Genomic DNA, 24530 nt, shown 5'->3' with positions numbered 1-24530 from the left:
GTACTATGGTATTACAAGTTTCACTCAAATATTCCAGTTACCATTTTTTTTTAGTTGTTGTAGTAACTGCTGGAAAGTATTAATATTAAATTATATTATTTATTGACTACATTTGGTGTAGTTCACATCTGCAAAGTATTCAGTAACTAAGGTTTTCAAATAAATACTGTGGAGTAAAAAAGTTCAATACCTGTCTCTTAACAGAACAGCATCAGCAAAAAATAGAAATGTTTAATTTCCATATTCATATCTATTTCTTAAGCAGAACTTAATAACGGTTCTTGTAATATCCCTAGTGGTTTTCCACTCAGCCTATTTTACACATTCTTGTCATTGGCTTATTCATGCTTGTAAATTGTTCCTTTCTTTGATAATAGTTTGTGAGTTAGTGGTTGTCATCAGGGTGTAAAGTTGTGTTACATGAGCATAGTTAAATAATTTACAGTATGAATCCACTTTATAAAATTCACTCTTTGCATTTAATTCTGTAGGAAAATTGTCAGGGTGAAAAAATCATCCTAAACATATATTGTTTTACAAAATTAATACCTTTGGCCTGAACAATTAAAATTGTACACATTATAAAATCTTTATAAATTCCACCTGAGGCATTATCTCATTGGTCAGTACATAGTTACCGAAATGACAAATTCAAGTATGTAACCAAAACATTTTCAGTATAGAGTAAAGCAGTGCCCATCATTGTACATTTGGCTCCCATTGTCTGAATAAGTGCTCATTCCTCAGCGGGGTCAGAATCCATAGTTACATTCAGCCTCAAGCCAACAGGAATGTGGTCTGTAAGGCCAGCCAGCTGGGTTATAAATGTCACTTCTTCAATGTCCTGGATGGAAACAACAAGAGTTTGCGTTTTAATGATGGGGAGTAACTTTAAAAACAAATTCAAAGACAGAGAAACAATTGAGAGACTCAAAATAAAACCCAGTAGGTACACATACTGTTTGGCAGTGCTTGGAAATTGAGCTCTCGCGGTAGAGGATGTAATCAATCCGACGTCCAATCCACGGCTGGCCAGTCTCAGGGTAAACCAAAGGACAGCCCGCTGCAGGAACAGGAGGGGAAATGAACTGCCTTCTCAGCTCCTCTATTTCCAAAGTTCTATAAAGACACACAGAAAAGGGTGTGGGTTGACATGTCATAACAGTGAATAGAGTTGAGATGATGCAATGTTAATGTGCTTTAGACAGCAGCGCAAAAGTACCTTTGCAGATTTTCTGGGGTGTTTACATAATCTTCATACAATGTGGGCTGCTCCAGCAGAGTACCTTCAGATCAAAACCACATTAATATCCTATAAAATGTCAACATTTACCATATACTGTATGTATGTGTAGTATTTACTGTAGTTTAAGATGTTTAAATTGTACTAACCAACAACCCAGGGCTTCTCTTTTCCAGGCCCTGCCCTACAAGGGTCCCTGTATTCGTTAAACAGGCAATGATTCTGTTCCAGAGAATCATCTAGGACAACACAAAAACAAAACAAAAAAAAAAAACAACATCTTAAATATGTGCTGTTAGAAGTACGTAAAATGGTAACAAATTGCATGGGACACAGACATACCAGGCGAGCAGTTATCAAAGTTGAAATCACCACAGAGCACATCAAAAACAACATCTTCATCAGGCTGTTTGTTGGCCGCTTGAAAATCACCAATCCACTTTGTGACCAAGTCCAGCTGTTCACAGCGAATTTGGCCTTCGCCTGGCAGAAGAACACAGAAAAGCTGTCATAAATTGGAACTGTCTGTTTTTTCAAAATACAACATTTTAGAGAGCGATCACAGACGGTGACTTGCCTTCTGGTGCATGAAGATGTGTGCAGTTAAAGTATCCAACCACTTTATTCTGTTTCTGCTCCCCAATTAGCACCTGAGAATTAAAAAAATATTAATAATAATATAACTGCATCATATTTTTAACGTGTTTGTGAGACAAAAACATGTGCTAAAGAGACCAAAGCATCCTATATACGTGTATGTGTGTGTGTGTGTGTGTGTGTGTGTGTCTATATATATATGTGTGTGTGTGTATATATATATATATATATATATATATATATATATATCCTTCACATTCTCATTGTACGTCTGACTTCTTAACAATTTGTATCACAAATTCTGCTTGTAGGTACACACCTTCAACTCCTACATTATGTGAGTTCTGAGAAACTTTCCACTGTCTGCACATTCATTTCAATGAAAGGATAAATTAAATGGTTATCTTATCTTATCACATGAAAGTAGCCTTAATAAAAATACATTTACAACTGGAGGGATATGTTACAGGCACCTTAGCAGAAAGGAGGCCCTTGGCAGCAAGTGCGTCTTCCCCACGGCCATTGGGAAAGCAGCGGTACTGGGCCTCGAGCACAGGGAACCGGCTGGCCATGAAGAGGCCACTATTGAAGAACTTGAAGGAAGAACATCTGCACGGAGGATAGCAGGCGTACACACCAACGTCGTACAGTATGTGTCCGAACACAGGCTTTAGTAGATTGGTGAGCTTCCGTGCAGCCCTCTTATCAAACACCTCCTCTAGGCACAGAATATCTACATTGGATGGAAACAACGATGACACCTCCCAAGGTACATCACCCTGAATGCGGAGACCCTGAGAGAACAAAGCCCTGGGGGCACGGCGATGTCCAGACTGCCCCTGTTGGTTTGAGTTCTGGTTGGAATTGAGGGGAGGGGTCTCAGTCAAAGGCTCTTCTGTATCATCACAGGGCACAATAACCACATGACCGCTGGAGTTTGAGATAGAATCGTGTCTTTCAGCGGAGTCGGTAGCACCGTATGTAACTGAGTTGGCGGCGGGGAGGATGCTGTTGGAGGGGCTTAGAGTACCACAGCTGCTCGGGGAGTCGACGAAGATGCGGATATGGGGTCGACACACACCCTGCACGATGCACTGACCGATGGCAGATGCCCGTCTCTGTGTGTGGCCCAGATTGTTAAAGCGAGCCAGACTGTCAGGCAACAGACACAGGTTGGCTGTGGCAAAGCCAAATGATGCCTTTCCTATATGCTGAAATCCTCTGTTTATTTCGTCCTCAGGTGAGGATGGCGCCTCTCTGTGGTAATGAAACGGCCTTCGGCAGGCCTGGAGTGGCGCCCAGAGCAGAAAGCCCAAGAGAGCCAAAGGGGCCGTAGCAAGAAAAAGAATGAAGAAGAGTATGGAGCCAAAGAAGACTCTGAGTGGCTGGATATAGCATTCCTGCTCCACCCGCTGGCTTTGTTCTAGGGTGGTGGACTTGCACACAGAAATGAGGCGATCAAGAAACCAGAAGCAGGGCAAGATGAAGGCCCACCCGACAGCATGGATGCCTGCAACACACCCATTAGGGAAGGGAGACGTCCGGAGGACCATGGCTCTGCAGCATCTCTAAAAAACAATCAGCATGTATGAAATCTGGAGCCCTCGTTCTGGCCTCATTCCTGCACAACGTCTCTTCTTCATGGGCTCCACTGGACACTAAAACAGTGGAAAGAAATCAAAGTGTCAAGTAAGGAATCCTTTCTTATAACCCATATCAACAGTTGCCAGGAATAACTGGCTCATTTACTTCATGCCCATACATGCAAGCAAGAGACAGCTGCATGGACATGACTGCAATACAGTCAGGTTCCATCAGGGACCATCAGAATGTCTTTCTGTGTGCTTATGCAACACATCATGATTAGTTTTAAAAGAAGCAACAAGGGTCTGTGGTCCCTATAATCCAGATGTCACCATCTGCACAGTGTTTCTAACCACTGGCAAAATGAGACCGTATTGGAAATTCTGCCTGCACACCACACCCTTATGTATATTTACAAATTCAAGATAGCATATTCATTTTGTGGGTGTGTCGAAAGTGGAACATGACACACAACGGTTTCACTCTATGTACAGCTACGTTGTTAGCTACGTGGTTATTTTAACATTTATATATCTATCAGTTATGACACAATTCATTCATAACATACTTGAAAAGGTCTGGATACTCCCCAGAAAGCAAGAAGCAGCTAAGGAAAATATAGGTCAGCTGCGTTAAAACTATTCTATTGTGAAATTTCAGGGTCCTCTCTAATCGCAGACTGGTACGACCATTCACCAGGAAGTAGTAACACCCCAAACACCTTACACACACACGATTATAATGGAATCAATGCGAAATAACACGACTTAAAACATCTTTAAAAGTCGAGGGACACGATCTTTTATTGTGTATGTTTAGTGGGCAATCACACAGGTAGAAGAACCTGCGCAAAAGGTACTTTCATTCGCCCGGTTACAGGTACGCTCAAGCTAACACACTTCCACAACACGGACGAGTTTCGCATGCGTATGGCCGCACGGTATAGTGTATAATTAGAGCATGTGGCCACTGAATTGTCCCACCTTAAACATGCGCCACTTAACCCTACGGTCCCCAACGAAAGCTGTGTTTAAACGCAGCTAGCTTAACACATTCAGCTCAAGTGAAAGCCCAGATGATCTTACCTTAGCAGGAAAACTGGGGCAGTCCGTCTGATGGAGCGACGAGCGATGTTTTTTTATTATATTAAACTTGTTTCTTGATTTGTCACATGTTCAAAATAACGTCACGCTGCTTTGAAATAAAAGAACACTAAAAAGCAACAATAAAGTAGTCCTTATGAACATAAACACACCCTGCTCTTAGGGGCTCGTGGCATTATTAAGCCACACCCCTATGTTGCCATGGTGTCGAGCCGGCCCGACACCACGTGACTTTACCTGAGGCTATCCAAAGGCAGGTTGACTGGAAATGACTTATATCAATCCAAATAATGTCCTAAACCAGTCTACATTGTCTACGCCTGTGTCTGTTTGTATCGATTAATACAGCTTTTAATACAGTTATTACATTTTATTTTATTTTACTTAACAACAATGGTCCTGACTGAAAACACAGCTACACTGGAGCAAGTTATAAGCTAGCATGTGTAGCCAAATTTATTGTTTGGTTATTTGCTTCTCCAAACAATGTCCAAATCAAAACCCCGCCCATTTGTAGTCTTGCCCACATTTTTTCATTCAGTGGTTCAAATTGTTCAATGGATTAGGTCCACAACAAACTCATTCATGCTCATTTCATTGTGTGTTTGCTCAAGGGCGGTCAAATTTCTTCAGTTGAAAACACAATGAAACAAAAGGATTCTTCTTCTTTTTCTCCATGTTGCATCTGACAATAAATTATTTGAAGCATACAATGTGTCTTTTATGTCTTTTTTCCCAGTCTTCACCAAGTCTTCACCAATCATACCACATAATATTTATCATATAGCATCACTTATTGGAGTTGATTTCCAGTTTAATGTCAGCTGTTTAATTTCGGCATGCCTTTGGTTGCAGCTGTGTCTAGCAGAGAAGAAGAGGTTTCCTGTCTCTCTCCGCCATGTAGCAGAGGCAGGTGAGCACTAGCAGCAGGTCTTTTTGAAGTTTTCTCGGCGCATTGGTCATTATCAGCTTCCTCAGAAAACTGGGATTATTGTAGTCAATTCCCTGGTTGCTGTGTTCACTGGGTCTCTCCTTCAGGATCCCGTAGGCGTTGACAATAAATTCAGTGAATGGGGGGTGAAGCGTTGTCTTATACCCGAATTGCTTCAGCCTGTCCATGAGGTCTGCGTGCCTCTGCGTGAGATGAAGTCGATAATCTTCATCCACCTTCCCCGTCAAAGGGTGTGTGCTAACCTGCATGACAGGGAGAAAGGCTTGAAACTTTCTTATTGTTCTTTGAAAGACAGGTTTGTCCAAATGTCTAAATGTAAATCCAGTTGTCCTTGTCTAAATGAAATGAAGATTTGTTCTGATCTGATATTATATTACTGGGAGTAGCAATAAATAAACAAACATATTTAATGGCAATGAGAGATTTTTTTTTTACCTCTGTGATCTTCTCTGGTATATTGAGCAATGTGAAACCATAGAGCCTCTTATGGCACTGGAAGACGTGGTACAGAATCCTCTTATCCAGCTGATAAGCAATCTCCCCAAGCAGCCTGTTTGGACCTGCAATTAAATAACTGAAATTAATCCAAAAAAGTACTAACATAGCTATTACTAATCTTAACTTGCTGCACGTCAGATGACAGTCACCTTTGACATCAGAAGCAATATCAGTCTGGCAGCTCTGAAGATCTCCGTCGTCAATCGTGTCTGTGTGCACAGAGCTTTGCACGAAAGACTTGAAGTTGAGGGGAGATGATGTTCGATGTTCATGTTTGAATCTGGTCTTCTGCAGGTCTTTTCTGAACTGTCCCTCATCAGCGGTGTTTTGCCACTGAACGGATGGCTTCGTTACTGAGGTCGGGAAAACTGATTTCAAAAAAAGTCCTTGACATTTATCATTGACAACAAGCAGAGTGGTTATAGACACAGATACTGGACAAGCATACATGCTTTTATTTACTTAATTATTGCAACAGTCTCTGGATAAATTATATATTCAAGTAGTTCCGATTGCACAGATTGTACAGATTATAGTTGCCACAGTAAAAGGTGTAACCACATCACGCCAGCCAGTTTACACAACTTTTTGTCTCCCGTACACAGTTTGAGAACCTTGAGCAGTATTCTTTTTTTCAAGATTTCCCTTGATTTCTGTTTAATTTACAGAACCTCAGATAAATGTATTTTATTCTGAGGTAATATTTTAAAGCTTGGTTACTGTTAAGATCGTCATTTCATTTTATCATTTTCTAAACATGCAGCTTTTCAAAGGGATATTGATAATCTGGGTTTTGACGCATAAATAAACTACTTGGAAGTGATTAAAATATATGAAACAGCCCTGTTCAGTTTTTCTTCCCAGTCAGTTGTTATGAATTCCTGGGAACTGCATAATAGGGGTCGTACCGGCTAGTCAACTTTACTGCTGTGCTATGACGCTTCAAGCAGGAAGTTGACTAGTCACAGGTTCCGTGATAATAACAGAGAAGACAGGCTTCATTTACCTTGAAGAAAAGCCTCAGTAGTTTCTTTTGTGTGAAATACTAAAATATGGATTCAGGTCAAGAATGTAGATTTCATTGTTGCAAAGCTTTACTTTCTACTGTGCGTGATGTCATCGACTCAGATTTCACCACATATTAGTAGACTTTAAAAAATCAGAGCGGTTCAACCCCTACCACATACTACACAGCTAGCTATATAATTATTACTAAATATGTTTTGTAAATATTTACACTAGGTTATAACTTTACCAAAGATGTATAAATTGTGACAGCTTTCAAAAAGGTTTCCTTGGGGTTGTTGTTATTTCTTTTACCCCTTATTCTGGTTTTTGTTTTAAGTTCAGCCAACTCTTAATTTACAACCACACTAAAAGACCCAAACTGAGCAATGAGTGCCATCTAGTGGCAAACAAAATACCTGTTAAATCCTCCAGAGTGTCATTGAAGCTCTGCATCCTGGCTCTCAGGTCTATGTTTTCCTTGACAACAATTAGCATTGACTTCAGCTGATCATTTTCCTGCCTGAGTTGTTCATTTTGCAGTCGCAAGGCCGCAGAAGTTTGTTCTGGGTCCATCCTGGGGCTCCCTGTCGGGCAGCCGAGCCACAAACACCCCGAGTTGTCTGCGCACCAACAAAATCACATCAAATCATAACAGAACAGGACAGAACAGAACTCTCTCTTGAGATGTGATTTTGTTTTTTTAAGAATTCTTTTACTTAATACAAAGATCAGACATAAAGTTTAAAACCTGAATACTTTAAAGCATCAACTTTAATTCTTAACTATAGAAAGACACAAAAAAGCACCAGTCCATATAGGTAAGCAGGGGATGTTTACTTGGTTGTCATGGAAACAGATTAGTTGACATTTAAATTGGTAGACCATCCCCACTGGTTTAGGGCCCTGGAAATAGCAGTTTGACTAAAAAAATAAACCCCACAAGGTCCATAGTTTTAACAAGTTTGAGTTTTCACCTGGTGAAAAAATCAACACAGACAAGAAGTCTGACAAGTGTAATGCATGAAAAAATGCATAAAAAATAATGACTAGTTCATCACCGTGACAATGAAGCACACAAAACTGTGCAATAACGTTCCAAGCCCTGGAAAAAAACTATGTTTTGTCAAATATGTACACATATGTACATACATATATACATATGTACAATGTGGAATTTACAGTGGGTGAATCAAAAGCAAACTATGTGAAAATACATAGGCCCAATGCAAATCAAATTGAGTACAGAAACTCACTTCTATTCGTTAACTGAAAAATAATTTTTCCGAATCTTTGTGTTTCACGCCTCCTCCTCAGCTCCCCCTTGCTTTTCTAAGATGGAAAGAATACTGAGGAAGATGTTGATGATATCCAGGTAGAGAGTGAGAGCAGCAAAGACATACTCCTCTGGACTCAGGGCCAGCTCCTTGTTGGCAAGTAGCAGTTGTGTGTCCACTGCCAAGAAACAAGAACACAGAAAGAAGTTCACAGTGGTCAAACAACGTGACACAAAAAATATAGACAATAAGTGAATATATGGCTTCCAAATTTATCCAATTAAAACAATAAGGATAACCAACAATATATACGTATGCCTGATATACATATGGATGTAGACAAACAAGTAGATAGACCTGACTTGTGAAACAGTCAAACAGATCAAATGCAAAGAAAAAAAGGAAGGTTTTTGTTTTTACATGCTGTCAATTGAAAGCTCTTGCAATTCCAGAAAAGGTCACTTCAGCAACATTTGTTTGAACTTAAAAAAGAGGTCTGAGCAAGAATATTTATTCGTATAAGTGAGATTAGTAACAGCACTGTGGAGCAAAGCCTATTTCTATATACAAGAAGTCTAATTTTATTTAGAAAATTCTGACAGTGCAGAGCTCTGAGAGCAAGAGTGATCTGATTAGATTTCCCCTTTTTCTTGTACAAATTGTTTCTCATCCGTGTAGGTCAGGAAACCTTGTACCACCTTGTGTAGAGAAGTTGCACGTTGGCATTTACCACTCACAGGCCAATATCCAAAAGGTGTAATTTAATTAACCTTTGAGAAAATACTGTCAAGCAGAAAATAAAACAGGCCAGCTCGTTTCATTTGAGGTTGGTTTTATGCTGCATTTTTAATATTGTGCAGATTTCTGCCTTTTTAGTTTAAAATCTTGACCGTACCTGTTACTTAGATAATGTGACTAAATGAAACAAAATGAGAGATAGTAACCTAGAGTAAAACCCTATCTCTGCTGTAGCAGCAGCCGTCAATGTGAGAACTTACACAGGTGAAGAGCAACGTCATGAGACCAGCATACAGAACCTGCAGAATCTTGTTACGGATGAAGATGCAGAGGACGCTGACGCCAACCAGGACGATTAAAGAGATGAAAAAAACACTGTGACGGGAAGTGAAGTCGTACTCAGTCTGTGGGAAGAAGCAAAGAAATTCATTAACATGTTTCCAGAGTCTGTTCAATTCAGGTGTAGTCGGGGGAGGCATTATAAAAAGTAATAAAGTAAATCATCATATTTGTCCTTTGGTCTGTACTATAAAAGTGCATTCGGTATGATTCCAACATTTATTATAGTCACAACTGCTGAATTTGCATATTTCCTGTTAAAATACTGGGGCAGCAATGAGCTGAGCTTCACATTAAATCGCATACTCTCTCATAACCTGGGTCGGGCTCATGCCATTGGTGTGTGACCATGACTATAATGTTTGCACATTTAATCATATGTCCTAACTTTCCATAGTCTTGGTAATAATATGTGTATATAACATACTTGGTCTTGCTGAACTTACATAAAGCCGCATTGAAGAAGCATGAGGGGAGGCAGCATGTACTTCTGCCTCACAGAAGAGGGCGCTAGTGAGCCACGGGTTCATGCCTGTTCTGTTGTTACTTTTCCTCTATGCTGAGTCAAGTGAAGTGCACGGTCTGGTCAGTTTATTTTTATTGGTAAATGGTGGATCAGATATTCAGAGTATGAACTGAAATCTTGTTTAAATTCCAGATTTGTTTTTAAATTTCATGGAGTCTCAGTGTATTTTTGTCAAAACTGGAATTTTGCAATTACAGAAGCACAGGCATCTCTGTCTCTCTTTCTCTCTCTCTCCGAACTGCTGTCATTTTATTTATGTTCCTTACCAATATGTGTGGAAATAATATAAGATGTAACCAGTTCATGTGAAAGCAGTAAATTGGATGGTTGTTTAAAACTATTCCGTTGGGTTCATAATTGCAAATCTGACTGGTTAAATGTTTATGACCTACTGTGCATACAAGAAGCAGGGACAAACCTGCAAACAGAAGATGACCACGCTGAAGCAAACACATGCTGTGATACCCACAGCCGTGATCACGCAATCGGTGTCGTGGAAGCTGGCGATCATTTCCACCAAGTAGGACAAACTGAATGTCAGGATGGACTGAAAACAAACAAATAATGTACATCAATTCTGTTTCATGGCATCAATCAGAAACTGAAAATGATTCTGTACTTATGAGAGTGATTTCTGAGGCTGGGTTTGAACTGATAACCTTTAAAAATATGGAAGTTGTAACATTCCGCAACTTTCCTCAGCATGGAAATATGTTGATCACTGCTGTGGTAAAGTGTCATCACATCAAACTATGGAAATGGTCATACTCATATTTTCCTGTTTTAGAAAATACAAGTCAGGCTTACCAGTGCAATCAGGTTCCATGGGTGTCTTCAGCGAATGCTTCCACAGCACGTAATCACACAAACTGACCCAATGAACATAGCATAGGACACATGGTAGGTCCAGGTGTTCACTGCGACAAACACCTTGAGTTCTTCCACAAAGGTGAATGTCACCAACAGCTGAACACTTAACACCAAGAATACCTGGAAGTGGAGGGAAATGTGGATTATTAAATGTATTGTCTGCAGACACAGATGATATATTTTTTAGAGAATTTCTGTTTCTTAGGTGGAGCTCATGTTGTAGTGATGTGCATGATCAACTGTGCAAAGTGATTCATCATCATATATGTAATTTTGTGTTGCAGTACCAATACATGTTGACAATTTTTTGATAATTTCTATAAATTAATCATATATCCAGCAATATTATATATATCATATCTCTGTGTCTTCCTACCTTTCAAATAAAAGCACTTGCTATGCTCTTGTAGTCGTACTCAAAATAAGAGTCTTGATTCTCGTGAAAGGCTGGCAGATCCTCCTCTTTATGGCAAACATCATCTGAAGCAACACCAACTTTATTAAACTCCACTTATATGTCACGCAAAAGAAATGCCACGATGTTAGAAATACTGACCAGGCAGGTTACCATTAAAGCCCTCCAAATATGGACAAGAGCTTGGGTTGCCATATCCCGAGCCTCCTCAGGGGCTTGAGGCCATCCTGAAAGGTCCAGGGACACCTGATGCAAAAGCAGCTGGAGGAGAGAAAGGAGGACCACCAGGTAGAAAAGGAGGGGGTTGCCATATTCAAAGTCTCCCTGGGAGCTTGTGGCCACCCTGAAAGGTGCAGGGACACCAGGTGCAAAAGCAGTCGGTGGATAGAAAGGCAGCCCACCGGTTGCAGGTCCTCCGTACATCATTGAGACTGGTACGTCCATGCCAGGTGGGAGGTAAGGCTGGACTCCCGACTACTGACGGCCGGATGAGTCCCACATCAAGGTTTTGGGACTCACCAGAGAAGCCGCCTTCTCGGTGGTCATCGCTGCCTTGGATCGGGGAGCAGAGGGGGGAAAATGCGTTGGAATATTAGCTAAATCAAATGAAATGTCAATATACGAACATGACGCTTAGCGGCCTGAGTGACCACAGCGGTATGATAAATGAAATCACGTGACGACGCCGACTTCCTGTAAAATGAGCGAGCGAACAGTCACCGGTCTTAAAAGCATTGGCACATTCGGGTTCCCATTGAAATGGAGTTGGTCTCTGTCTTTTATTTATTTATTTATACATTCATTCATTATTTAATTAAATGTCACGACACAATGGTCATATCTATTTCAACAAGGGGAGAAAATAATAAAAAATAGCGAAAACCAATAAAAACAAAAAAGCGAAATTAAAGTTTCAGTCGCCACTGGACTCTTATTCGTGGATATATTTTAAAACAAAAAAATAAAAACTACCTTCCACTGTCACTCACGAGGAGTGAGAAATGGAAATGTTTGCAGTTTCAGCAGCACAGTTTACTTAGTAATTTACTTAGTATTTACTTGTTCAATACAATATATTTAAATGTCCACCCATTTTTCATAATTCGTAAAATAATGACACACCTTTGGCTACCCTGGCTTAATGTTGGTAACACTTGGTAACACTCCGTGTTATAGGACGCCAACCTGTAACTGAAGCATTCGTCTACTGTCGGTTGTTAATAGTAACCAAAACACGCAACTGCTATAAATTCGACGCGCATTGAACGCTCCACGTGCTTGTGACCGTTCAGCTGCTTAGCCACAAGATACATTAATGTGAATAGTAGACTCATTGGGATTCACATGGAAAAAAGACAAGCTATTCAGGGTCATTACTGCTGATCAACATGACACCGACTTGGAAAGTGTTTCTTTCGACTTGTGCAATGTGAAAAGAGGGAATCATGTTACACAAACACCTACACTGATCCATGGGCCTAAGAGCGAAATGACTCCCCTTGGGTGTCCCAAGTGCAGAGCAATTTGAGTAAATGTTATTATTTAGTGAGTCAGCTCACATGCTGGATACATATCTGACCACTTGGGTTTCAATCTCTCTTGGAAACTGGTAACAAAATTAGATTATTTATATCTAGTATTGAGGTTCCTAGAAGTCAAACAGGTTATGTGAATGTCACATGGCTATGTTTAGATCTAGAGGAAGAGCACATAACAAAACAGGGCACTTATTCAGTAATGCATAATTTTGCCATCTGCTGCAGGTTTTGTGTTCTTTAACAGTGACCGTCTCATAGCATGCCTTCATCAAACAAAACAGGCATCACACTGAATGCCTGTATTTAAGAATAAAAAAGAAAAAGGAGGAAGCTGTACGTACATTTCAATTTATTTCTCAAATTAGACATCTGCATCATTTTAGTCATGCATTACAAGGTAAAATGCCTTTGCATTAGAAAACATTTAATGTCAAAAGACGTGAAATCTGAAAGTTGTCACACTTTTATTAAACAAGTATAAAAAGCGACAAAGAGTTAAGAATCTATTCAAGACAATATTAAATCTACAGAAAACAGAAAAAAGCTTTGGACTTATTGCTACCTTTCCACTTATTATTTGTTCTTTATACAGAGCGCAGCCAAATATCCATCGTATGCTCTTGATCATAAGAAATGCAGCAGCATAACTGGATATTTTGTACAGTAGGCTTCATGCTAACATTTTAAACAACAAAGGATTTATTGCTGTAAGGCTTCATAATAAATACATAAATAGCATAATTTAAAAGGCACATTATGAAACATTTTATCAAAATGAACAATTCACATTCAACAGTGTGTCTTCCCTTTTGCTGAGCTTGCTTGAGGTTTTAAATTAAATGGGAAGAAAAAAAGAGTGCTTTTACTGGCTTCAGCCGTCACCTCAAGATTTTGTGTTATGCACTGTCAAGAAAAAACATCCTAAAGAACTATCTGAGTGTGTCTAATCTATCTCACTCCAAACGGTTATATATATATATAAAAAAGATAACAGTCCTAATGAAACAACTCTAGGTCTGCATATCTTTACTAAACAAAATAATGGTCCAAAACTATTAAATACTCAAAACTGTATGATGACATGACATACAGTCCTCATGTGTGAAAGTGTTTTGGTTGATCTTCAAAGTAGTGTGGAAAAAAACCTGATCATAAGACATGAATGCACTTGGGATTTTTTTTTTTTTTTTTTTTTATACAAGTTCCATTGCAATATATATATAAATATGTACACAAAATTCAGCAATGGTTGACATGAGGTCCAGTGAGCTGACTTCAGTTAACATGAAACATTTTACTGCTGAATAAATATTCATATATATCCAATAGTGCCAAAATACTCATCTCACTTGAATAAAACATTTTAGTAACTCCTCATCTGTCTCCTCATTTACCGAAGGCTCTTTGGTAGAAGGTTAAACAAGTTAAAACTTGTGAGTGACAACCGTCGTTCAGCCTCTACTGACCCTCCAAACTCCACCCTCTTCATGGGGAGGAGGTGACCTCCTTCCTCTCCTTCCACCCCTCCTCTAAGAAGCCCTCGTGTTTCACTGCATGCGATCTGTCTGGAGCTGCTGAGGCTGGTACTGGCTGAAGGCTGCAGCAGCAGCAGCAGCTCCTGGGGTGGCGGCAGTGGCGAGCGGCTGCTGAACAGTGTATCCATACCCTGCTGAAGTCATGTAGCTTGTTGGCGCTGGTGAAGCCGCGTATGGATACTGCTCGTAAGCGGCGGCGGCGGCGGCAGCAGTGGCGGCAGCAGCAGAGTACTGGGCATAAGCTGCTCCTGTGTAGTCAAGGTATGGGGAAGTGGCGGCGGCAGCTGTCGCTGTAGCAGCAGAAGGTTGCACATGAGGGATCACCACGCTGGGCTGGACGAAAGCCTGGGGGTAGACATAGTGGGCAGGAATCCTGTAGGACACAAAGACACGCGGGTTCAAAACAGAGCCACGGCTGGCCATCTTTCCAACGCTGAAGCTAATTTCTGGAAAACCGAAAAGCAGGCGCCAAATATGTCAATCCAGTCCTCAGAACACAGCAAATCCATTCATTAACAACTGACAAAACCCTACCTAGAAATGAAAAGTTAAAAAGCAGCAAAAACCACAAGGAAAACACAAGCGCGGCTTTTAATTTCAGAAAGCACCTGAATCTGAAACACGGTGAGGCATTAAAAGAAGACACAGCCAAGCTGGGCACCCAGTGTTTCACTGAAAACCATATTTGACAAAATGCGAGCTTATCGCGAAAAAACCACAACATATCAGTACAAGAGGTGGACATTATTCTGTCCACGTACTAACACAACAACGCCACACTTACAGGCATGCCCACACATGTTAATAATAACACAGACAAAGAGGGCAAAAAAAATTGGCTTAACCACACAGGGTCTTCTCAAGTGGGCGCTTAGTTGTATAAGAGATTCTGGCGGGTTCATTCGTTTGGAAAAAGAAATGAATTTAGAAGATATCTGTGTACGTGAAGAAGATCCCCCATTTAGAGAGAAATATTTTGCACGTGCATCGGTGTATAAATGAATACACAAGAGGCTGGGTATCTGGGTAAACTTGTTCCCAGCTTAAACGTGTGTTGAAGTCACTCTCGGTAAATATACTGAGGAGCAGGTGTAAAATATATCCGTCCGCAGACGAGTGCCCCTTCCCCCTCTTACAGACACACACCCCCACGCAAACATACACACGCCAACTTGACTGACAAGGGAGGCTGGAGGCATGCTATTTTTGCTCCCCTTGTCATCTCCAAAGGACAAGCTGATCTTCTCCTTCAGTAACACATGGCAGAGCGCTCGTCAACTGCGACGGCTGCCTCCGCCGCACCACCATCACAGTGGCTTTTTCCGAATTTAATTCTTTATGATCAGACATGAGGTGTTCCAGCTGATATATATATATATATATTAAAAGAAAAAAAAAAGTGGTGCCCTTGTTAAAAAGTTAGAAGCTGGCACCTCGTCTTCACTATAGCTTCGTAATGATCACAAAAATGTTAAAAGGTTTATTTTATTTAAAATGTGATCGATCAGTAATTTTCAAGTGGACAACAGAAACGAACATTCTGTCACCTCCCTGTGTTTTAATATGAAGAAGGGATAAAGGTCACGGCTGACCTTTTTTGAGAGCAAGGGGATGAACATTTTGTCATATTGCAAGTTGAGAGCTAAATAAAGGTGCTTTGTAAATCACTAGGACACATGAGTAATCCCCAGCACATAACCAAAAGGCTTCATGGGCGCATGGCTCGGCCCACCTGTTGTCCACAGTCGAGCGGCTCTGTCTGTGCCATACATTATTAACGGCGCCGCTGAGTGACTCCCATTTTCCATCTGAATTTGAGAGGCCGTGCAGATCACTGTAGCCAACAGCTGCTGCCCAAGAGAGTGGCTAAGCTCTACGTCTCCAACCTATAGTGTGGTGCCCTTTTTAGTTTGTCTACGTTTATATTAAAAAAAAGACAATTTTTGAAATGTTTCATACAATCGACAGACTTGCGTGTTGTTTTTCTGTCTGTAGTGCTACTGTTAGATGATAGCGATGGGAAAAAAATGCACGTGTACCTATAGGTGTAAGCTACAAGTGAAAGCAACATGTTAATTGGAGGGAAAAAAAATGAAACACAGCACCATGGGTAAGAAAAGAGAAAAAGAACTCCCACATGCAAACTAATCTCTGTTTTGTTGCAGGGGATCGATTTTGAAATGAACCCATGGCGAGTGTGCTCATCACCCCCCCTTGGACAACAAAACACAATCAACTTAATGTTAACTAGAAACCGGGGAGGAAAAAAAAAAAAAGAACCACAGGCTAAAGCACAATCATTAAAAGGGAAAGGAATCATCACCCCATTGCAGAGTTATAACTCCCTATACATACTGATAAAAGTCTGCACAACAACAACAACAACAAAAAAAAACTCCTGCACACCCCAACCTCCCCCACTGCAAGTAAAAATAAGCACACAGTTAAGCTGAACACCACATCATACTGAAAACAAGGCACACACCAATCTATGTACTAGGAGAAAACTGGAAAAAAAAAACAACAACAGAAGACTTCCATGCATCTAGTCACCATTTCAGTTCGTTTGCGTATGTTTACAGGTAAGACTTTAGCGCTCAAGGCAGACTCAGCTATTCCTCAAATCATCCTGTCCCCTCATTATTTTAACCGTAACCGAGCCTGTCGGATCAGAGAGAGACAGACAACATGAAGTCAAGTCCTGTCGCATGGCTGAGGACAAACGCTCACTTCCTTCACAGTCAACCTCAAGCAGAGGGGCACACAGAAACACTCACATGTCCTCACTCAGGATGAAATAGGTGGAGGCAACAATAATAAATACATGTTTAAAACAATCAGGTTAAAGGAGATCATTAAAGACAGTGGCAGCTTTTCATTTTATACAGACAGATGGTGTGAAGGAATTTAAGGTTTTAAAGCTTTACATACCCGTAAGGTCTCTGGATAAATGCCGGGTGGATCTGAGGCACACCAAATGCAAATCCTAGAATTAAAACAGGTCACGGTTAAAGGCATGTTGATGCTTTAAGGGAAGATTAAAAGAAAAAAAAAGTAAATTTACTTTTTTTTTTTGTAAAAGAAAGTCCTCGAAATCCTTGAGTGGATTGGAGTGTTTATCTGAAATAAAGCTGTGGTTCCGACCCTCACCTGGTTGAATGACCCTTGGTTTGGCCCCCAGATAAGCCAGGTTCACATTGGCTTTCCTTCCATCTATTATAGGGTTGGGGTCCTTACAGGCTCGGTCAGCCGAAGCCCGGTCTGCCATGGTCACCTAAATGAAACAACACATTTTTTTCAGTCACCTGCATGGGAATTGTATCATTGCAAACACTTTTTGTATCAGACAGCCTGCAGATTAATTTGAAACTGAATACGTTTTTGAGCAGCTAGCAGAGCAGTCAGGTCACATTTCACTACAATTACCTAATTGGTCTATCCTCAATAAATAATGCCTGAGAGCAACTGGTCCGAGTCTGGCCGCAGTATTCAGTAACAAACCTGCTGGTTTCCAAACTTGCAGGGCGCAAACTACGGACTCTTGCTCCAGCCTTGATGGGTGCCCATACTTGTTCAATTGATCCCCGCGCCTGTGCACGTGCGCCGCCGGCTTTAAAGCGTTAACGTTCAAGTCTCATACTTACGAATCCATAACCTCTGGATTTCCCCGTCTGCCGATCGGTGATAACGACAGCCTCCTCGATGTCTCCAAACACCTCGAAATATTTTCTCAGACTCGAGTCCGTTGTGTGATAAGGAAGACCTCCCACGAAGATCTTGGTGAAAGTGGTGTCCTTCTGCGCCGAGTGCATCATTTTAGAGATTTTGGATTAAAATTTTTTGTTGCTGTTTTTTTTTTTTCCAGGCAGTTTTTAAAGGTCAGATCAAGGAAAGAAGAGCGTTCAGTGCGCGGCGCGGACAGTCAGGGTCCCCCGGTGGTGTGACTGCGGGTCTGAAGGAGGACGAGGAGGACACCTGTTAGTTTGTTGTGAAGGTTTCCCAGTTGTCAGTGTGTGTGACACAGATACTTAACTCCACCCATCCAGATCCAGAGCGAAGCGCCGCGTCCAGGCTATGGTTCGGGCTACCTACTGACGCACAGCTGCTGCAGCTTCTGTGGCAAGGGCACATTGTGCGGATCAGAAAAGAAACAGGTGACAGGCTGTTTGAATTACAAAAGTTTAGGAAGGATCACTCCGTCAGATAGAGTATGAATGCTCTTTAACCTCAAAGTGTGAATCATGGAGCGGTGCCCCACCGAGGGAATTCATGCAGTCAACGTTGCGCACCACTTCCTGTGAAAAAATAAAGTTATCAATTTTTGAAAGTTTCCATTTAAATATTCAGTTACTGGAAATGTGAACGTATATATTTTTGTTTCAGAGGCCCAAAACTGACAGGAAAAAAAATAAATCTGATGGCAGTGGTTGGAAAAGTTTTCAGATCTAAAACGCAGCAGAAAATGAAATAAATAAAAAAAATGCTCCATTACAATTAAAAGTCCTACATGGATTTTTTTTACTGATTTACTCCCCCAGATATATCATTAAACACCGGTCTGCCACAACATTGAAACCACTGACAGGAAAAACAAACATGAAAAACAGCACAAGGCGCTGACCTGACCTCCAAATGCACTAGATCAAGTATCTGTGGGATGCAGTGGAACAAGCCTGATCCACAGAGGCTCCTCCCCTCAACCCTCAGGACACTAAGCCCCCCACTAACAACTTTCTGTTTCCAGACACAGCGCAGGACGCCCTCAGAAGACCCACGTCCATTATCTGATGAGGCACAACTGTTTTGGAGGCACAAGGGAGAACTACACAATGTTAGGAATGTGGTCATCATGCCATGCCTTATCGGTATATCACGAAAGATTAATACTAAAGTATCGGTGCATAAGCAGCTTGTTTTTGTTGTAATGGGAAAGGAAAAAATGTTGCCCTGTGGCAAAAGTTTTCACTATTTAGTGCAAGCTCTTAACAACCCCAGACATCTGAATGTGACCCTGACAAGAAACTGCTTTTGGTGCAGGCCGAAAAGTTTAAAACCCACAACTCAACCCTTTAACAATGTTACCATTTCTTTTTTTTAAGGTCTTTCATTAACTATGATTTAATCTTAAAAGTGACTGAATCTGTTACATAAATGTGGTGTAATGGAAGTGTAAAGTAGCTCAAAATAGGAATACTGAAGTAAAGTACAAGTACCTCAAATTTGCAGGCCAGTGCTTGATTCATTCTCATGTCATAAAAGTGGTCAGTTTTAAGTGACAGTGTAATTGACCCACAATTTGTTACCTTTTATTTGTCACAGCAGTTTCTAAAACCCACAGTCAAAAAGACTAATTAGGAATAAGATGTCTTATCTGTAGATATCTGTTGATATTTATTACGTTGCTTCTATCCAGTGCTGATAAAGTATTATACCAACACATAAATATATAGCGCACCCAATGAGGGCACTTTAACTGAATCGTATTAATTCAGAAGTGACAACCTCTGGCACCATTTCCTTATTTATGCCACCATCTGGAAGGATCATGTGTTTGGCCACATGGAAGTTATTGCGGGTCAATATTTCAATACATCAAGGGACAGCCAATAAATAACCAGGAGGTACGTTCTGTTCCTACAGCTCAAATCTTGACGTCAGTCAGAGACACACATCTTCCAACCATACATAATCTCCAGGAGACATTTTTTTTTTTTTTGCCCTGCACTATGAAGCAAGAGAGTGGTGCAAATGCCACTGCTGATTCATCTTATTGAAAATAAATAAATATATAAATAGTCAAGTATCACTCTCAACTGGGAAATTTCTGCTGTTACAGTTGGTTAAGTATACATAATATATGTATTTTTTAATATAACTACAGATGTGCTCCTTATTTTGGTTCACTTTAGATGGAGAATAACTGAATGATTTTTTAAGGTCATAGAGGGACATATGGGACCCTGGAGCATAGATATGGGGTTTCATATTATGGATAATGAAAAAATAAAAAAATACCCCAACTAAAGATGGGAATCAAAAGCTCAAATAACTGAGATCATGCTGCTCCTACATTATCATTATAATGTTCAAAATGATCTAGGAATGCAATCTCCCTGCAAGAAAGCTCAGATTACACATTAAGATATCTCCTGGAAACATGTCAGTCAGATCGTATTGTATCACTTTATCGGAACACTTTTTCATACCAGATGCCATTTTATGCCTCCATTCATATAAATAAATCGCAAATTCCAAAATGACTTGGAGACAAAACAAAGAATGTACTAAAGTACTGTGCTGTGTGGCTAAAGTATTCAAACGAGGTAACCTCGAATGGGACAAATGAAGAGCCAAGACAAGTACGCTGATTTCAAATGTTCTATTCTAGAACATTTTGTACCAATTAAAACAGTTCCAGATACATTATAAATACAATTCTGTACATTATAATAGTGTAAATACTATGTTCAAATACATTTCTATTTACAACTCCTTATTAGGGAGAGCAGCTTTGTTCTCTTCTTTAAAGTAAGGTCTTGGGTTTCTCTCATTTACTTGAAATTACAGCTTGAATACTGAGCTATTTCGAGCCAGTTCACCTCTTCCATAAAAATAAAAAGTTCCTCTCCATTATTCAACACGTTTTTCTTTGTCCTGATACTGTCTATCGCCCATCCGTTCAATCCTCTGCGTGAAAACTCGAGTACCTTTCAACGCGTAGTGTTACACATCAGTCAGTCAAAACGTAAAGAGCAGGTGGACAGTCAGTTAAAAAAGGTATTCAATTAGTCAGTCAGCAAGGCAGGATGGCATCTTGAACACCTCTGGGCATCGTGACGTACATACAGGTTTAAGGTCAATACAGTTAGTTATTATTTCTAACTCAGTGAACTAGTGAAGGAGCTCATCGAGCAGTCTCGGCTTCATGTGCCTCTCTTTATGCGAACAGGGCACTAAGGCATCAGTACATCCAGGCCACGGACAGAGCTTGGCTGCTTCGTTCAGTTCAGGCATCTCGTCGGTCCAATATGGAAGACAGTCGGCGAACTCTCCAAGAATCCTTTCCAGTGCAAGCGTTCAAACAGCAACAGTCTCATGCTGGATGGGGATTATTTCCTCCACAGTGTTACAGTACATCAACAGGATCATTTATAGCTGCAAAACCCCCGAGGGCAACTCAGGTTTCGCAGGTCTGTCCTATGTTCAGGGTACGTGGCATTACTCCTCGAGATATGGCACTAAGCTTTACTTGGACGCAGAATTATAGTGAATACCTCCGTAGAGTACATAGATTAGAAAAATAACGTGACAGCAGATATGGAACCGTGGTTCTTTGGTTAGCCCTGACATATCATATTGATGTAAGTATCAATGTTCATTGACAGTAGTACATTCTTAATCTTCATATCCCAGATTACTCCATTCTGAGCCTCAGAAGGAGGGGGATGTATGGTCAAATACAAAAATATTATCTATAATGTTCAGAACCAATGTAAAAAAAAAAAAAAAATGTATGTAGGTAATATTCCTTAAGAACTCCCAGTTAAAAGTTCTCTATAAAAATAGAGAAATCTGAGAAAACTCAGATATGTGCATAGTGATTTTTTTTTTTTCTTCAGTGAACAGTAATTCGGATATATAACCTTCAATAAAATGCAACGGTAAGATATGCTTTAGGAACGCATACAGTCCTACAGAATACATCACACTTAGAGTGGTCAGAGGGATGGAGTGAGGGAAGCCGCGGTGAAGTCAGCCGGCTGTCCACACGCAGGGTTTGAGCACCACGCTCGGGTCGCTGCCGTCTTTCGGGTCCCTGTTCGCGTCCTATCTGATCACAGTCTGGGGTTCTGTGTCCATGGAGGGTGGACCTCTGGTGAGACGAGACGGCTTCACAAAGACGCCGTGGCCTGGGGGGCAGCGGAAGTACACTCTGCCCTGGACGGTCCCGTTGTGTTTACCTGCAGGGGATCGAAGCACGGCCGATATGAGGACTGATTTGATTTGTGCTCACATTTTATACGCAGGAGAAGACAGTGCTTTGTTTTAGTCTGATGTTTGTTGTGTTTTCTTTCAATCTCCTCTCAAACCATTTTACATTTTATCTTTTCATAAAAAGATATTTACTAGAGTGGTTTTAAATAACCCACAAACATGTCCACCTCAGTTATTTCTGCACTGTGACTCCCCCTGTGGGTTCATTTGACCGCGAGTATTCTAACTTACCATAACATATATCAAGCTATTATTGCTTCATAATGTACAGTTGTGGAAAAAAAGCTTTGGGACACCCTTAAAATTTGACACTGATTCAAATATTATCATGAAATATTTGTGGAAAAATCTTTTTTTTTGCATTTCAAAAGGTGTGTCAACACAAATTCATTCTTCTAAATTCTTTGGTTTGCTCTTTGAAACAGACCTCTTGATAATCTACCACAGAATTTCAATGGGGTTCATGTCCGAGGACTGAGCCGGCCACTCTAGGACCTGGATACTGTGCTGCTGCTGGAGCCGAGTTCTATTGATCCTGGATGTGTGGCAAGGAGCATTATCTTGTTGAAACATCCAGTTTTGACCTCGATGGAACAGTGCAGAGAATGGCACAATATTTGGTTACAGAGGTCAATGTACCATCACAGACAGTGAGATGACCAACACCAGCAGCACTAATACTAAAAGAAACTGCACATGAAGACCTACGAGTGATTCTTAATGCGATATTTCACAAATACATGGGTTGTCCGAAAACTTTTTTTCCCACCACTCTGTATGTATTAGTCTAGCTAAACTAACAGAAAGCTTTTTAAAAGTGACTCACCGACTGCCATGTCCAGCTTCACACCGATCCAGATCCCCTTAGCGAACTCCACCCCTCCCACATAGTGAACGGTTCCTCTCCTCTTTCCCACCCACACCTGCTCCCCAGGCGCCATCCAGTCAGGAAGCTGAGCTACGGGGGTGCTCTCATCCCCACTTGAGTCTCCGGAGGGCTCTGCGCTGCTGGGGTTGGGACTGGGACACGGACTGCCATGGGGCAGATCTCCCTGGGCTGGCTCCTGGATCGGAGGTTCTCCTCCGGCCCGTGGAGCTGGAGCAGAGGACGAGGCCGTGGATAAGGGTGTGACCGGGGCTAGTGATGCTGGAGGCGGAACTGGTGCAGGGGAAATAATTACGGCCGGGGATGGAGGCGGGGCTTGGCTGGAGACTGAAGTGCAAACTATAGTGGTGTTAGGGGAGGATTCGGTTACACTAACAGGGTCTTCATTATCAGGACATTTGCACGTTGCACTTTCAGGATTAGATGTCTTTAGAGTACCGGGGACTTCAGAGACGAACTGATTGTCAGCGTCACGTGTTTCAACGTTATCTGTTGCCTTCCCGTTTGTAGAAATCTCTGAGTGTTCATGCTCCCATCCTTCGGTAAAAGGTTCTATGTCAACCTCTCCAATAGTGTCATCAGCCCCTTTAAAGTCAGTAAACTCCTGGCTGGTGCTAAGGACACATTTGTCCGACTGAGTGAACGACTGCCGCTTATCTGTGCAATTGGGAATACTGACAGGCGAGGAGGATGAACGGATAGGCAGGTCCTGAACGGCGCCGGCTGACAGAGGGGGCTGCTGGGCGTCACCACCCGCAGAGAGACACTTGGTTTGGGCGCAGCCTCTTCCGGCAGGACACCCGAGAGCATCGTGGGAGTCTCTGGAGGCGCAGCTGAGGTGGTCAGAGCTCTCACTGGCACTGAAAGGCATGTCGGACAGCGTGGCGTTGGAGGCACTGTGTGAAAAGTAGCCGCTAGTGCAGCTGCTAGCGGTGGGGCTCCGGGACACCTCTCGCTCTCCGCTCCCGCCTCCGCACCGGCTTCCCTTGGAGCGAAAGCCCTCCTGGTTGTCCAGAGTGGCGTTGTAGATCTCGAAGTTTGCAAAGTCCTCCGGGACGTAAGGCTGCAAGCTGCTTTGGTTCTGAAGGCCGCGATCGAGATTTAGAGTCGAGCCCACGTCCGTCTCCTCGTCCTCAGAGTCCTGCTGATCAGAGCAACAGCAACGGGACAAAGGACACAATCCAAACGACATGATGTCAGCTACAGCCTGTACGGATCATTAGCTTGTGCAAACATTACTTTTATTGTACAGTGAACGGAGACAATGATGTAAAATGCGATGATGGATCATGGATAATCTGGCACATTTTCTATGTTTTAATAACTTCATGTTACTTATCATTTCACTGAATGCTAAACCAAGAAAAGAGACAACGTAATGCACACTGTTGCTCCATGCAGATCAACGGCAAGATTAAAATGTGTTTTG

General features: G+C 41.4%; 5 protein-coding genes across 16 annotated transcripts in view; all 5 read right to left on the bottom strand.

Annotated features, from left to right (window-relative positions):
• Positions 1-460: 460 nt before the first annotated feature.
• On the bottom strand, positions 461-4714 carry smpd5 (sphingomyelin phosphodiesterase 5). The gene is made up of 8 exons (XM_047598969.1): positions 4510-4714; positions 2314-3498; positions 1821-1893; positions 1586-1726; positions 1393-1482; positions 1223-1286; positions 960-1119; positions 461-844 (listed from the first exon to the last, which is right to left on the bottom strand). Exons 2-8 carry the CDS (start codon positions 3391-3393, stop codon positions 737-739), a joined length of 1716 nt encoding a protein of 571 aa, XP_047454925.1. The 5' UTR covers positions 3394-3498; positions 4510-4714; the 3' UTR covers positions 461-736.
• Positions 4715-5302: 588 nt separating this feature from the next.
• LOC125016540 (speriolin-like protein) lies at positions 5303-8374 on the bottom strand. 3 transcript variants are annotated; one of them, XM_047599078.1, is made up of 5 exons: positions 8239-8374; positions 7402-7605; positions 6127-6345; positions 5915-6039; positions 5303-5721 (listed from the first exon to the last, which is right to left on the bottom strand). In XM_047599078.1, exons 2-5 carry the CDS (start codon positions 7556-7558, stop codon positions 5389-5391), a joined length of 834 nt encoding a protein of 277 aa, XP_047455034.1. In that variant the 5' UTR covers positions 7559-7605; positions 8239-8374; the 3' UTR covers positions 5303-5388. The 3 variants fall into 3 exon arrangements, with proteins under 3 accessions (XP_047455034.1, XP_047455033.1, XP_047455035.1); XM_047599077.1 differs by having other exon boundaries at positions 7402-8366; XM_047599079.1 differs by having other exon boundaries at positions 6127-6330; positions 7402-8361.
• An 8-nt stretch (positions 8375-8382) lies between these two features.
• Positions 8383-10404, bottom strand: grinab (glutamate receptor, ionotropic, N-methyl D-aspartate-associated protein 1b (glutamate binding)). The gene is made up of 3 exons (XM_047599080.1): positions 10281-10404; positions 9258-9401; positions 8383-8437 (listed from the first exon to the last, which is right to left on the bottom strand). The coding sequence occupies exons 1-3, from the start codon at positions 10371-10373 to the stop codon at positions 8396-8398; spliced, it is 279 nt and encodes a 92-aa protein (XP_047455036.1). The 5' UTR covers positions 10374-10404; the 3' UTR covers positions 8383-8395.
• Positions 10405-13019: 2615 nt separating this feature from the next.
• On the bottom strand, positions 13020-18528 carry rbm24b (RNA binding motif protein 24b). 2 transcript variants are annotated; one of them, XM_047599486.1, is made up of 6 exons: positions 18447-18526; positions 18254-18334; positions 17865-18172; positions 17371-17494; positions 17152-17206; positions 13020-14593 (listed from the first exon to the last, which is right to left on the bottom strand). In XM_047599486.1, the coding sequence occupies exons 3-6, from the start codon at positions 18033-18035 to the stop codon at positions 14233-14235; spliced, it is 711 nt and encodes a 236-aa protein (XP_047455442.1). In that variant the 5' UTR covers positions 18036-18172; positions 18254-18334; positions 18447-18526; the 3' UTR covers positions 13020-14232. The 2 variants fall into 2 exon arrangements, with proteins under 2 accessions (XP_047455442.1, XP_047455441.1); XM_047599485.1 differs by having other exon boundaries at positions 17865-18334; positions 18447-18528.
• Positions 18529-20584: 2056 nt separating this feature from the next.
• The window catches only part of kif13a (kinesin family member 13A), a 34653-nt gene continuing 30707 nt past the window's right edge, over positions 20585-24530 (bottom strand). For 6 of the 9 annotated variants that reach the window (XM_047598647.1, XM_047598650.1, XM_047598651.1 and 3 more), the window contains 2 exons: positions 23042-24245; positions 20585-22181 (listed from right to left, as the gene is read on the bottom strand). In XM_047598647.1, the coding sequence (XP_047454603.1) occupies positions 22048-22181; positions 23042-24245 (1338 nt within the window). In that variant the 3' untranslated portion in view covers positions 20585-22047. The remainder of the gene's footprint in view (positions 22182-23041; positions 24246-24530) is intronic. The other 3 variants (XM_047598649.1, XM_047598654.1, XM_047598653.1) reach the window with 1 other exon arrangement.

The sequence above is a fragment of the Mugil cephalus genome, chromosome 11 (assembly GCF_022458985.1).
Source record: "Mugil cephalus isolate CIBA_MC_2020 chromosome 11, CIBA_Mcephalus_1.1, whole genome shotgun sequence".
NCBI lineage: Eukaryota > Metazoa > Chordata > Actinopteri > Mugiliformes > Mugilidae > Mugil > Mugil cephalus.
This window is presented reverse-complemented; position numbering and strand designations above follow the sequence as displayed.

What these genes read in the sequence shown, in the direction of transcription:
- LOC125016540 (XM_047599078.1), bottom strand. Translation starts at nt 7,558, where the DNA reads ATGGACCCAGAACAAACTTCTGCGGCCTTGCGACTGCAAAATGAACAA. An exon ending in TATTGCTTCTGATGTCAAAG is followed by an intron (nt 6,040 to 6,126) that starts GTGACTGTCATC and finishes ATTTAATTGCAG; the next exon opens with GTCCAAACAGGCTGCTTGGG. An exon ending in TACCAGAGAAGATCACAGAG is followed by an intron (nt 5,722 to 5,914) that starts GTAAAAAAAAAA and finishes CCTGTCATGCAG; the next exon opens with GTTAGCACACACCCTTTGAC.
- smpd5 (XM_047598969.1), bottom strand. Translation starts at nt 3,393, where the DNA reads ATGGTCCTCCGGACGTCTCCCTTCCCTAATGGGTGTGTTGCAGGCATC. An exon ending in ACATCTTCATGCACCAGAAG is followed by an intron (nt 1,727 to 1,820) that starts GCAAGTCACCGT and finishes TTCTTCTGCCAG; the next exon opens with GCGAAGGCCAAATTCGCTGT. An exon ending in CTTTGATAACTGCTCGCCTG is followed by an intron (nt 1,483 to 1,585) that starts GTATGTCTGTGT and finishes GTGTTGTCCTAG; the next exon opens with ATGATTCTCTGGAACAGAAT.
- grinab (XM_047599080.1), bottom strand. Translation starts at nt 10,373, where the DNA reads ATGATCGCCAGCTTCCACGACACCGATTGCGTGATCACGGCTGTGGGT. An exon ending in TGGTCATCTTCTGTTTGCAG is followed by an intron (nt 9,402 to 10,280) that starts GTTTGTCCCTGC and finishes TTCTTCCCACAG; the next exon opens with ACTGAGTACGACTTCACTTC. An exon ending in TGACGTTGCTCTTCACCTGT is followed by an intron (nt 8,438 to 9,257) that starts GTAAGTTCTCAC and finishes GTTTCTTGGCAG; the next exon opens with TGGACACACAACTGCTACTT.
- rbm24b (XM_047599485.1), bottom strand. Translation starts at nt 18,035, where the DNA reads ATGATGCACTCGGCGCAGAAGGACACCACTTTCACCAAGATCTTCGTG. An exon ending in AATCCAGAGGTTATGGATTC is followed by an intron (nt 17,495 to 17,864) that starts GTAAGTATGAGA and finishes TGTTTCATTTAG; the next exon opens with GTGACCATGGCAGACCGGGC. An exon ending in ACCAAGGGTCATTCAACCAG is followed by an intron (nt 17,207 to 17,370) that starts GTGAGGGTCGGA and finishes TTTTAATTCTAG; the next exon opens with GATTTGCATTTGGTGTGCCT.